Source organism: Caenorhabditis briggsae (assembly GCF_000004555.2).
Source record: "Caenorhabditis briggsae complete genome, chrII, whole genome shotgun sequence".
Taxonomy (NCBI): domain Eukaryota; kingdom Metazoa; phylum Nematoda; class Chromadorea; order Rhabditida; family Rhabditidae; genus Caenorhabditis; species Caenorhabditis briggsae.
The window spans coordinates 10,454,400-10,467,166 of record NC_013486.2 but is presented as its reverse complement, the minus strand read 5'-3'; the positions used below and the strand labels follow the sequence as shown (position 1 = coordinate 10,467,166).

The window sequence follows — 12,767 nt, the reverse complement described above, 5'->3', positions numbered from 1 at the left end:
CCCCCCCATAGCCCCTCCCCCCTCTACTCCTCTTTTCCACTCGTTTTCTCTCATACTCTCTTTCGTTTTCTATCTCACAACCCCCCCCCCCCCCTCAAGCATTCCACTTTCTTTCTCCTCACAAAAATTATTGATTCATTTTGACTGTTACCTAAAATCTAACCCCGTTATTTTGCAGAGTCGTCACAAATAATGGACCCGTCCCATGATATGCATGACGATTTTGATTATTCGTATCATCTTCAAATGGCTCTTTCACAGTTGAATGGTGAACCTGCGTACCCAATGGACGTCGGGGACGTCGTACTCGATGACGTGCATTTTCCGAAACCGGCAGATATGGCAGCTATGGCTGATGCAGAGGACATTGGACCACCACCAAGTACAAACGAAATTATCGAAGATATTTTGGCAAATGTGGACAACTATCCTAAAACACTACAGACTTTGATGCAGAGAGGTCTTCTCAAGAAGAAGCAGCAGTGCAAGAAATGCGAAAAACCGATGCATTTGAGACGGAGAAAGTGTTCTTATGAGGTGAGTGTGATCTTAAAAAAGCATGTCTTATTGATTATTTTTCCAGTGGCGCTGTCGTACAAAAGATAAAAAAGGTGATTGCTCATCGTGTTCCATCAAGTCTGGAAGCTGGTTTGAAAACACGAAGCTATCCTTTAAAATCATATTCAATGTTTTAGTAATGCACTGTAAAAAGTAAGTTTAGTCCCATTGAATGAGATGACCTCTCTTGTTCTATGTCTGCTCTAGGAAAAGAAGAAACAGAGTGCGCAAAAAAATGTGTCACCCAATAGGGAGAATGTTGTTGCATGGACCACGTACCTGCCTTGGTTCTACTGTTGTTGCTAACAAGACAACCTCTACACACTGAAAACCCAGATTTTGATATAAATTTCAGGATAGGTTAAGAATAGCCTCTCCAGACACTACTGAGAATTTTAGAATCCGCTCCCCAGTTTCCGAGTTACATATATGAGTTTCGGATTCAAAAATCCCGCTTTTAGTGCAAAAATCGCGCTTTTAGTGCTTAAAACAAATGATAATTTGAATGGCGGTGAATTGCTTGTTTGAGTAAGAATACTGGATAAAAAACAGGAGATATAAATTGATCCTAAACAGATTAAAGGAGTTCGTTCAAAATTTGTTTTCAAAATTCAGCTATTCCTCTGGACACATGTCATCTATTCTGAAATTATCAACTCATTCAATCAATGAAGCTCGCCGTATGGTTCACGAGTTGACCGACAGAATCGCTAGTAGATATCCAAGAATTGGAGAAAAAACAAAAAATGTCTATCTAGAAATCATCACAATCAAGGGAAAAAACGATGTTTACAAAGTGTTAGCAGGTATAATTTCTTTGCTTTGAAAAAGGGGAAAACCGTATTTTTCAAAATTTCAGGACAGGAGATCGGGACCAATCACTGTTTTGCTGCAGTTCTGAATGATTGTTCAGCTGCTCTCATCGAAAGAATTAAAACCGTAAACGTGGATCCACAGGCCAAAGTTACCATGGTGAAGACGGTCAAGGATGATGATCCAGATTTCGCGTCGTAAGAAAAATTGAATTTTGTTTTGATTCTTGACGATGATTCCTTTCAGAGTCGCAGCTATCTTCTTCGATGAGAAAAACTACTACGCTTATGCTAGAGACCAATTTTTCTGTAATCTTCGTGAAAATCCACTGGAGCACTTTCTGTCAACCAGAGTTACCCTACAAAGCTGGTTGAATGATCAAGTGGTTCGAAAAACAGAAGGAATTAAAATGTTGGAGAAATGTGTGGAAGAGTTGAAGACTTTCACATCTAAAAAATCTCGATGATTTCTGTTTTTTTAATTATTATTTTGAAACAAATTTGTTATTATTTGGTTACGAGTATTTCATGAAAACAAGTAATAAATTACATATTCTTTTCATCCATTCTAGTCTTAAAACAGACCGAAGAAATCGTTTCGAACTGCCAGGATCACTGAAAATTCAACTTTGAATTACTTTTTTGTTTATTAAAATTACCTGCAATGAGAAGCATCGATACTGTGCTCACACCGGAATATTTGTTCAGATCCGAGTAGCACCACTGCAACCAGATTTTTTTGTCGTTACTAGCTAGCTTCAATCCTCACCTGATCAATGGGTTGATCTGGTTGAATAGTCGCTGAAAAGTTTCTCAAAACATCCAAATCACAGTAATCCGAAGAGCATCCTTGAATTCCTTGAGTGATTGTCTTGAATCCACTTCCGTCTTGTTCGTGGTAGATCATTTTGAAGTATGGTTTTTTGTCAGCACTATCAACGTACAATTCAAGAAGTACAGCTGCAGAGTACAATGGATATCCTCCAGATGGTTTCACTGCATATTCTTCAATTAGAAGAGCTGAGAAGAAGGCGTATATTGTTGTGTCGTGCTGAAAATAAAAATTTCAGTTTTCTGAATGATTGTTCACAATTCCAAAGAAAATCATTCCTTACAGCCGAGTAGACATAATTCTTCAAATTATTGATCCATGTGCAATTGGGAGTTGTCATTCCTTGACATGCCAACTTGATATTCATATGCATCACCATATCATTTAAGATTGGTCCTCCTCGAATCTTACGGGTCAAAACTCCAACATCGTGGCCATTCACGACATTTGGCATGTCTAAAATTTGATGAGTCATTGTCACTGATAATAAAGAAACTCTAACTTTTAAAAATTCCGTTTTGATAAAGCTGAACTTGGTCGTTGATGGCATCTGCTTGAGCATACAAATCATCAGTGAACCAGGAATTCTTCGTTCGAATTGAATCATTGAAATAAATTTGCTGAAAAGTGTGTTTCGAGATGATTCATTCTGTGCTGATACCGTGCTCTACCAACCTCAATGTATAACGCATTTGTGATAATCCAAAGGTTATCAATGTCAACTGTTTCTCCCGTGTAATTCGTCAGTTTTGCAAGCATTGATTGAACCTGAAATAGCATAAAAAATTCCAGAGAAAATTTTCGCGATGCCAAGATAAGAACTTATGATGGCGAAAACGGAATTTTGCGAATTGTACACTAAGACTTACCTTATCAGAATTTGTGAAGTTCTTAACCTCATCGGATGTTTTTGCAAGATTCCATACTTGCTCACGGAATGGACATGTGGATTCCATGTTTCCGAGCTGTAATTTTCAGATTTTATTTCACCAGAACTTCTCGTCGACTAGCTGATTCATCTTTTGATAAAAGTATCAAAGTTCATTATACTGCTTATTACGAAACTCTTAAAATGAATCAATCATGCCACCCTCCCAATCTTTAATCGTCTTAAAACGTTGCCTCTTTTTTCCTATTTCTGCCCTAGCTTCGTCATTTAATAGGATTACGGTAGACCTACTCACATGATCAGTGTCATCATCTACAGTATGCACTGCAATCGGCACGAATCCTTTTGGCCATCCTACAACTGCTGGATAGTCGACGTCTGCAACACTGCTTCCGTCGTCTTGCCCGTATTGCCCGAGCAAATTGGACATAGCAGAGATGATGGTTCTGTTGACGTCAGTGGATCGGACATAAATCTTAAATTCGAAAACTTTTGAAATAACTGGAGCTAAATAATTGTTACCTGCTTCGCGTTGTATTTAGTGGGGAAGAATTGGTAATCTGTCACATAGCGGCTTCGGAGCATTTTTCCCAAATTCAAGTGCTGTTTCATTCCGGTCTGAAGGTTTTCAATAGTGAATAATATACATTTTTATGGGATTCTCTGAAATGTTTCATAATTTTGAGCATTTTTTTTTCGAAAATGACCCATCTAGTTTTAGAACACCTTTATAAACCGCTCACCGGACTCAATTGTCCCCATCCACCACCTCCAAATGTCCATGCGCTCTCTTGATATGGATCAGTTGGGAACGTTTTAGTTGGTGAACGATCTCCATGTCTCCAGAGCTGGAATTCATTCATTGAATCATTTTTTCGAATGTTTATTACCGTTTGAACAAAAACCAATTCCTTAGTACCATTTGTATAAGAAGTAGAAAAACCCGTGAGAGCAAAGAGCCCGATAATTGAAATGGCAGAAACCATAGTGAAATTTACCCTGAAAAAAGGGAGTTTTGTGATTTCGAGTTTTCAGAAAATAGAGAGAAGTTCGGAGCAGGGAGGAAATAAAAAAGAAAAGTGCGTAGAGTAATGCAATTTTATCAGTTGACTACCATTCTCTGCCACTTCAATATACTCTTCTTTTTTCGATAGTGTGATCAATGCTGTTTTATCATCAATTTGCTTCTATAATAAGTGTCTAAAACTTTAAGTCAATTTACATGGACAAACGAAGTTTATTCAGTAACTGTTTCAATGGTAATGTACAAAATGAAGGAGCGGTAAAATTAATTAGAGGCAAATAAATAGAAGAGAGCGAGAATCAGAAGAGATGAGAACGGAGAAGCCATGGCAGAAGATCCAAACATGTTATAGTTGCACCACTGAAAGTTTTATCATCACATAATTTTTTAGAACCTTCTGAATTTACCTGATTCATTTCCATTTCTGGTTTATAGACGTCGGAATAGTTCTTGAGAACTGACAGTGGACAATAATCATTTCCATTGCATCCAGGGATTCCAGAAGTAATCACATTATTCAAAGTATCGTTTTCGTGACGATGGTAGATCATCTGAAATTGATAAATAAGATTTCTAAAAACCAAGGAGAGAACCCACCTTGAAATAAGTCTGATTTGTTTGTAAATCTTGCCATTGTTCCATGATAACACATGCCGAATACAGTGGATATCCACGTGGCTGAACAGCTAGATGAGCGACTCCGAGCAAAGAGAAAAGGGCGTATAGTGTAGTGTCATGCTGAAAATAGTTCGATCAGAAACATTTTGATCTTATTGGACTGCGACTGCAGGCTGCAAATATGCGTCTATCAAAGAAAACTCACAGCAGAGTATGCGAAGAATTTCAATCTATTAGTGTATGTACACTCTTTTCCGTTGTTCGAAGCACACTGCGTTTTTCTATTCATATGATTGTAAATATCATTGACCAAGGTCCCTCCACGAATCTTTCGAAGATACTTTCCAATATCGATTCCATTTTTAATCACACCTAAAATCGATTTCAGTTCAGAACTTTCTCAGATTTCACCTTCTAATCCCAATCCATTCTGGAAATCTTGAACTTGCGAATTGACAATATCTATCTGTTCAAACAAACTGTCAGAATACCATGGAGTCGTCTGCTGGAATTTCAATGGATAGTACTGCTTTTCAATTTTCAGAGCGTTAAAAAGGATCCACAGGTTCTCTGGATTGATATCTTCTCCACAGTAATTCGTCAGATTTCCCATCAAAGCTTTAACATCTGAACGATTGAAGTAACTGGAGACGATGTCTGTGGTTTTTGCCATCTCCCAAATTGTATCTTGTAAGGCACAAGCGTTGTCAACGGAGAGGAGCTGCAATTGAAATTCTACGAGTTCGAAAAATGAATTTAAAAAGTCTCACATGATCTTCGGCATCAGGAATAGTGTGAATTGGAATTGGGACAAAGCCTACTGGCCACCCAGGAACGTCCGGATAGTCATATCCTGTAACAGTTTTACAATTTAGGTCGGTTTTAAAAATGGGTAGCCTTCAACTGCTCACCCTTTACTTGTATTTTAATCTCAATTATCTCGGTTCCTTTGAAAAATATCAAAAGTTTGTCAATCGATAAATGTTGCTGATATTATGATGAACATTTTTTTAGTTGACCACTTTTTGGTATCTTTAACAAGAACCGAGATGAATTAGCTCAAACTTGACAATGTAGTGGCCCTTTTATTACAGGTTTTATGGTATTTCTTCAGTACCTGGGAGTGAGACATTCTCGTTATTACTTCCGTACATCCCAACCATATTCGAGTAAGCCGAAAGTAGAGTTCTATTTTTATCAGTAGATCTAACAAAAATTTCTTGTTGATCGTAACGTCGGTTAAGGAATTGATAAGGTTGGCCGTTAACATAACGAGCTCTTAGTTTTTGACCCAATTGCATGTGCTGTCTCATCCCAATCTAAAAAAGAAGTTGGGAAATATCTCAATGTATCAAAGTTTACCGGTGTCAATTGACCCCATCCACCTCCTCCAAACACCCAATCCTGTTCTTTGAACTGATCGTTATGATAGGTTTCAGTTGGTGTCCGATCTCCGTGTCTCCATAACTGGAATTCCATTTTGGGCATGGTTTTAAAAAATGGACTTACAGCCTGCACCATCATCAATTTCATTGTGCCATTCATAACATCTCCACTGGACACTTGAAGTAGTAATAGAGTTGAAACAGAGTAGAATAAAACCTTCATCTTCGTTCAAAACCCAAAAACCCTAAAAATTAAACTGGTCCGAAACTGTTCTATGAAACAAAAGATGAACAAAAAAACCAATAGAAAAGAAACGAAAATCAAACAAAAGTGCGGAATTGAAGAGGCGAGAAAAAGCGGATTGAACCGCTAAAATAGCGTCAAAGTTGACACTTATCAGTTATCAGTTTTCGGTGTTGACTTAATGGATTTCTTTTTGGATGCCATTGGAAGTTAGAACCAAAAACTGCCAACTGTTCAATGAAAACTATGTAAGAGAATTGAGTTATGTTTACACATATTCTTTGTTCGAGGCATTATCCTCAAAGTTCACAGGGGTTTTTTATTTCTATGTTTTTTTTTCTGTTATGTCTGGGACACAGGAGAGACTAGACTACATAAACCGCAAGTAGACTGAAACTTTTTTTTCCTTAAAAAGCTTAATCAAATCGTGACGGGCGGAAATATGTAGCATGTGATTTGGTTATGTGACTTATTAAAGTATATCCCGGCAGTGGGAATTCTCAGAAAGAGCAAAGTTTGATTATCACAAATATTTGAAAAAAAGGCAACCTGATCTTTTGACCAGTTTCAGAGGAAGTAAAGAGGAGAAAGGCGCTTTTCGTGAGATTTTCCATAAAAGCAAGGCAAAGAAAAAAAACACCATTCTTTAAATTTTAGGAACATGTTTGACCTTTTTTTTTGATAACTTTTGATAATCAAAAAATTTGTTCACAGTTCATAGCAATACACTGTTTGTTCGTTTGAAAAGGTGTAAAAGTGCTGGTAACTGACATCAGTGTCAAGCCGAACAACATAAAAGTTAGCAGTTTTCGGAGTTTTTGTTTTGTTCCTTTTCTTACATCTTTTTCCGACTGTTTTCTGTCACACTGAAGCGAATACATTTCAAATATTCAATAAGTTCTAAAATTTATTTAACAACTTCATAAGTACCCGTAAACAAATTATTGTGGAGAAAGATGAGAAGTGAGCAAAATAGGTGAAAGTTGGGACCAAAAAGAAATTATGAAGACACATTAACTGGCAAATTGATTGCATATATACTGTTTTTGTTTTCTTTTTGTTTTCTCCGACGATCGGAAGCTTTTTTCGAAGCATCGGAAAGTCGTTCGATGACAGGAATACATATTGAGAGAAGGATTGGAAGAAGCATCAGAGCATGCCAAGCACCGATCATTAGAACCAGAGAAATGGTTTTGAAGAAAACAAGGACCATGTAGGAATCGATGAAAGCAAGAACAAATACTCCGAGAATTGTGGATAAACTTCCATGAACCACTGAAATTGAAGATTATCAACAAATCTAAAAGTTTTCATTATTACCTGGCCATGCAAGTTTCTCCATAGCATCCACACATCTGTCAAAAGCGGAAAGATTGTTCTCATTGCTAACGAATCCATGGGTGATGTGAGCAGAGAATTCGATGGAGAATCCAATTGACATAATGATGGTAATCATGGAAATAGGATCCAATTTCACACTCCAAAGTGATAAAAATCCAATTACACCTGAAAATAATTTCATGTAAAAAATCACAGACAAATTCAGTCATACCAATATCAATTGTAACCATTGCCAATGTAATGAAAAGTGCGCAGATTGGATTTGGGATGAAAATGAGAGCAACGCAAAACATACAGAACATCGCCAATGTATCATTGGTGATAGTTGAACTCAGAATTACATTCAGCTGGTCAGCGATAGCTCTACTTTGCTGATAGGTGACGATATCTAAATCTGGGTGACGATCGGCAACTCCTCGGAGCTCTGAAAATCACTATAAAATAACAGAAAGTTTAAACATTATACCTTCTGTAATCAACACTAAATCAGTTGGTGTCGACAATCGATGCACTCCAATACGGAATCGATACGATTTTAGCTCCAAAGTATCGTAATCCGCTTCATTCGCCCAGACAAAATCTTGAGACCATAATTTGTAAAACGCAAACAACTGACTCCATTCGTAGACTCCGACGATCCAACTATCTCTATTATCATTCAGATAAGATCCAGTTAGATTACTGTATTTCTTATACTCCCTCATCCAGAACGATGTACCCTTTCCGCCGAGAGCTGCAAAAAATTATTTCCATTTTTTCAATATCTCACAATAAGATCCAATTATCTTACAATAAGAAATATTTTCAAATTCCTGTGCAATCATCTCGATTCTGTCTCGATTCTCGGGAATCGTCAAATTTGGACAATTTTGAATGGCAATTTCAATTTGATCTCCTCCATGGAACAGATCGATTTCTCTTTTTAATGCTTCTACTAATGGATCGGAATGAAGCAGCAATTTATCATAATCAAGACCTTGTTCCATAACACAAATTCCATAAATTGCAGTTCCCAAGTAAACAATGAACACAAGGAACATGAATAGTTTGGTTTTCCAGTTGAGAAGCCAAGGAACGTAGTAATCCCTGAAGAAAATGACTACGAGGAATCTTATGATATATAAAATACCGGAAGAAATGTCCCATAGCACCTCGACTTTTGACAGGAATATGAATCTGTGATGGGTCTGGTGAAGAGTCGTAAGATCTTTTCTCGGCGATCTCACTCTCAGCAATTTCCATGTTCTTCTCTGATGGCTTTTCTTCTTTTGCATCTTTTCGACTCTTCGATTTTTTCTTCAGATTTGGTTGTAACGAACCATCTTCGATTGTGTAGATGTCGTCAGCCTGGTTATTTTTTTATTAAATTGAGTTCTTTTTTTTTAGGTGCTCACCGTCATACAAGGCATACAAGAATTCCTTCCAGACATTTGAGCTTTAGCAGAAATAACCATAAGGGCTGCGAAAAAAGTAATTTGATAGAGGAAAGTGAAAAACATGCATGCAGCTGTCATAGCGCAGAATCCTTGAACAGCAATAATATCAGTGATAGTACCGACTCCAAAAGAGAGAACATCGGTAAATGATGTGATAAAAATGGCTACTGCTGACTCTGACATTGCTTCTACCATTCTCTTTTTCATTACTTTTGGACTTCGACCAGGATATTTCATTTCTGTATTATGCCACGCAGCTACTGCGATAAACATGTCATCTACTCCAATAGCTGAAAATTTGAAAGTGTGATAAAAAGATTTTGAAAACAACTTACAAAGAACCAGAAATGGAGCAATAAGTGTAATCTCAGCGAAGAACATGCCAAACCACAAGAGCAAACCGATACCACTGAAAATAAGTACAGCATATCCTAATGTAAATTTCGAAAATAAAACTCTTACCTCAAAATAGCGAGAACAGAAGATAAAACACCTCCCAATGCGAGCATTGGCTTGGAACGAAGCCAATCGATATGAAGTGGCCAACAATGATCAGTTCGGAAGTACCATTTGACAGAATAGAAAGCAGTGAATAAAACGAGAACAGCAATAGTCACATTGAAATATGGCTTTAGTCGATTCGCGTTTCGAGTCAATCCCTGATCAACAATTCTTGAGTGTTTTATATGACATTGGATTGTTGGATGATCCTCGTATGTCTCTCGAACGAACTTCTCAGCTGTATCCTCCCAATATTTTGCGAGCTGTTCTTGTTCTTCATCGTCGAATTTCAAGAAATACCAGAGACGCATTGCTCTGGCATATTTTATAGTATCATTTGGATAGGTATCAACACCTCCAATCACAAAAGCGATGTAAATTGGGGTTCCTTCTTGGTTCACTTGGGGAAATGTAACTGATATTCCTCTGGAATTTTAGTTTTAAATAAGTTTGAATAAAGTTTAAAAGTAACCTCTTATTGAGTTCGTGTCTTCTTTTCAGCAATTCAATTACATTTTTCTCTCTATAACAATCCCCATACCAATTCATACACACATCCTGAAGCAACCGTTTTCAAATCCGAAAATCAAAAATTGTAACTTACTTTGAATGTGATTGTTGTATTCTGATTAACTTCTATTTCAGTTGAATTCAAATGTCGCTTCCTCATCAATGCAGGGTTATCTTCTAGAGCTTCTTCTCTATAAAAACTAACGTTCGTAGCAACTTCTTCTTCAATTTTGGCTATGTCATCTAGGTAAGATCCTTCCAGAAGATTTGGATAACTCCCATTCTCAAAAGGTCTTCCGTGTACAACTAGATAAAGATATCTGTTCCATTGAAATGTTCTTTCAGGTAAAAACTCGTATGATTTTACAGGCCAGAGCTGAAAATGGAATTTTTTATTCCTGAACCGATATCAGCACTTTTCATACCTCACTAAATACTTCTTCCTCTCTCCAAGATGGCGCTGAAACCGGTGTATACAACTTCCGTGCATCGAGAAGTGTTAATTCTTTAATCCAATAAAATCCACCACTACATATGGCTGTCAAAATGATAGGTGCAATTAGAAAGACCTGGAATTTTTAAAATTTAAAATTCCATTCACAAATAAAAGAGTGCTAGAACTCACATAATAATAATCAACTAGAAGATGCCTAGTATACCATGCGAAGAACTTTTCTAACTTTTTGTCAAGAGTTGGAAACCTGCATCGCATCTGCAATTCGGATGTTGAAAGATATTCAGATGGCGAGAAGAAAAAAAAGAAGTTGGAAACAAGATTGTAAGGTAAGAAACCGGTTTTGGTCGGCGATTTGTGGTGTTGCCAGAAGAGATAAATATTCACCTGATGAAACTATGTATACGTCACAGAATGGTCAGAAAATCGTAGAAGAAAACAGAGAAGAAGAAAGTATCTCTGATCTGATTGAACTGAACTCTAGATCAAGTTTCATGAATCAATGAGTCAATGATAGCAAAGTCAGAACTGTTCAAGTTCAAAATAGGAATAGAATATGGTTTGATAATGATAGAAACTACAGACAGATATTGTAGGAATTGTAGTGGAAAGTCGTAGTCGACACCATCAGATGATTTCAAAAAGGTGTCAGAAGATATAATCATTCACCGAGTTGTTGATAAAATTGGTGATTTGATCTGAAAAATTCAGTCAATCTACAGGGGCCATTAATTATTGACACAGATTCAAGCCTTCATAACTTTCCTAAAACTGGATGAAAATTTTCCAAAGTTTGGAATTAATCAATTCAGACGCACAAAATTTTTAATAATCCAAAATTTTCAAATCCACTGCCTGCCTCTCTGATAAAAACCTTCAGAAGAAAAATATGTGGTTCTCTATAATTGAATCGTTGGTGGCGGAAACATGGCATGGAAAATGAGCCATCATTATCTTCTGACGTAAAGGTATGTCTTGAAATTTGGCAGGGACATCAAAACTGAATAGATGCATAGGAAAATTATAAAATAAGACAAATTGGAACGTCTGTTGTGTACGATATCTAGCTCACACGTTTGGGATAAAAAACTAATGACTACCCTTTATTAGACGAGAGAATCGTAAAAACGGGTTTTATTCAATACATGGGAAATGAGAGCAAAATTATCAACTACGCGTACAAGGTTAAATACAGAACTTCCGTAAAACCTGTGTTAGGAGGGCCCCTGCAATAGAAAGGCCGACCCTTCCAATACATGTTTTGCAGTACTGCAGTATATAATATTCGACAGTAGAACTCACAAGATTGAGAGAATTGTTTTTAGTTTGATCAAGGAGAATAGTCAACATTTGACAAGGCCAAAGCATATTCTCACCATATAATTCTTCAGAACCAATTTCAAGAATAATCTAGAAATTTAAAACAGTGTATTATTTCTATTTCAGAAATCAAAATCTACAATACGTTCAAATAATCGTGTCTAGACGGGCAAACCATGAAGTACAAGAAGTACTCACTTATACACACACTCCGAAGACAATTAATCCCGCTTTTCTTGTTTCAAGAATATAAAAAAAGGAGGACAGCAAAGCTAATCGTTTCACTAGGTGGTACCGTCAAGAAGAAAAAAAAATAGAAGATGAACAGGAAAATAATTCAGTACGGATTAAAATGGAAAATGGCAAGGACAAATCAACGGGTACAATGGCATATAGGTGCTGGTCTTGAGAGAATAGAAAAAAGGGTCACGCTCTACAGGAGAGTCGATTGGAGGCAGCAAAAAATTGGAAAAAAAGAACAGAGATTAGTAGGTTCCAAGAACGATTGCAGATTTATTTCCCGAGACAAGAGGATTATCAAAACGAGGTCATTTTATGGATTGGACTCCCGGATTCACCTCTGGGAACTCATAAAAAAGGATTTTGCAGAGAAAGAATATTACGTAAGGGTGGTCTGCATATCATGGTCTGCAAAAATTCACCGTGTCGTCTAGGATAGAAAAATGTGTGATGATGAGCGATGCGGCAGCAGAAAAGCCCGTCTAAAAGGAGAAGATGAAGCCACAGGAAAAGGTTGTTGTCCTTGTTCTTACCCTCTCCGACAGGTTCTCTTTTCATTTCGTCATCGTTATCGTTAATCAACGGATTGAAACAAAAAACGAG

The 12,767-nt window shown here is 37.0% G+C and overlaps 4 protein-coding genes across 4 annotated transcripts; 1 reads left to right on the top strand and 3 right to left on the bottom strand.

Moving 5' to 3' along the window:
- Positions 1 to 192: 192 nt before the first annotated feature.
- Positions 193 to 1,837, top strand: CBG02355 (the record flags this gene model as incomplete). The annotated part of the gene is made up of 5 exons (XM_002630633.1): positions 193 to 537; positions 584 to 711; positions 1,174 to 1,364; positions 1,418 to 1,568; positions 1,618 to 1,837. The coding sequence occupies 5 exons, from the start codon at positions 193 to 195 to the stop codon at positions 1,835 to 1,837; spliced, it is 1,035 nt and encodes a 344-aa protein (XP_002630679.1).
- A 107-nt stretch (positions 1,838 to 1,944) lies between these two features.
- Positions 1,945 to 4,077, bottom strand: Cbr-pho-1 (the record flags this gene model as incomplete). The annotated part of the gene is made up of 11 exons (XM_002630634.1): positions 1,945 to 1,985; positions 2,030 to 2,093; positions 2,140 to 2,421; positions 2,486 to 2,658; positions 2,705 to 2,822; positions 2,878 to 2,970; positions 3,072 to 3,167; positions 3,387 to 3,566; positions 3,614 to 3,709; positions 3,835 to 3,939; positions 3,982 to 4,077. 11 exons carry the CDS (start codon positions 4,075 to 4,077, stop codon positions 1,945 to 1,947), a joined length of 1,344 nt encoding a protein of 447 aa, XP_002630680.1.
- Positions 4,078 to 4,379: 302 nt separating this feature from the next.
- Positions 4,380 to 6,341, bottom strand: Cbr-pho-4 (the record flags this gene model as incomplete). The annotated part of the gene is made up of 9 exons (XM_045242606.1): positions 4,380 to 4,475; positions 4,523 to 4,666; positions 4,713 to 4,853; positions 4,939 to 5,105; positions 5,145 to 5,454; positions 5,504 to 5,586; positions 5,851 to 6,052; positions 6,096 to 6,200; positions 6,243 to 6,341. 9 exons carry the CDS (start codon positions 6,339 to 6,341, stop codon positions 4,380 to 4,382), a joined length of 1,347 nt encoding a protein of 448 aa, XP_045092329.1.
- A 1,021-nt stretch (positions 6,342 to 7,362) lies between these two features.
- On the bottom strand, positions 7,363 to 10,862 carry Cbr-ptr-6 (the record flags this gene model as incomplete). The annotated part of the gene is made up of 12 exons (XM_045242605.1): positions 7,363 to 7,637; positions 7,683 to 7,868; positions 7,915 to 8,127; positions 8,170 to 8,436; positions 8,494 to 8,789; positions 8,833 to 9,050; positions 9,098 to 9,548; positions 9,602 to 10,066; positions 10,113 to 10,198; positions 10,245 to 10,526; positions 10,576 to 10,719; positions 10,776 to 10,862. The coding sequence occupies 12 exons, from the start codon at positions 10,860 to 10,862 to the stop codon at positions 7,363 to 7,365; spliced, it is 2,970 nt and encodes a 989-aa protein (XP_045092328.1).
- Between the last annotated feature and the right edge of the window lie 1,905 nt (positions 10,863 to 12,767).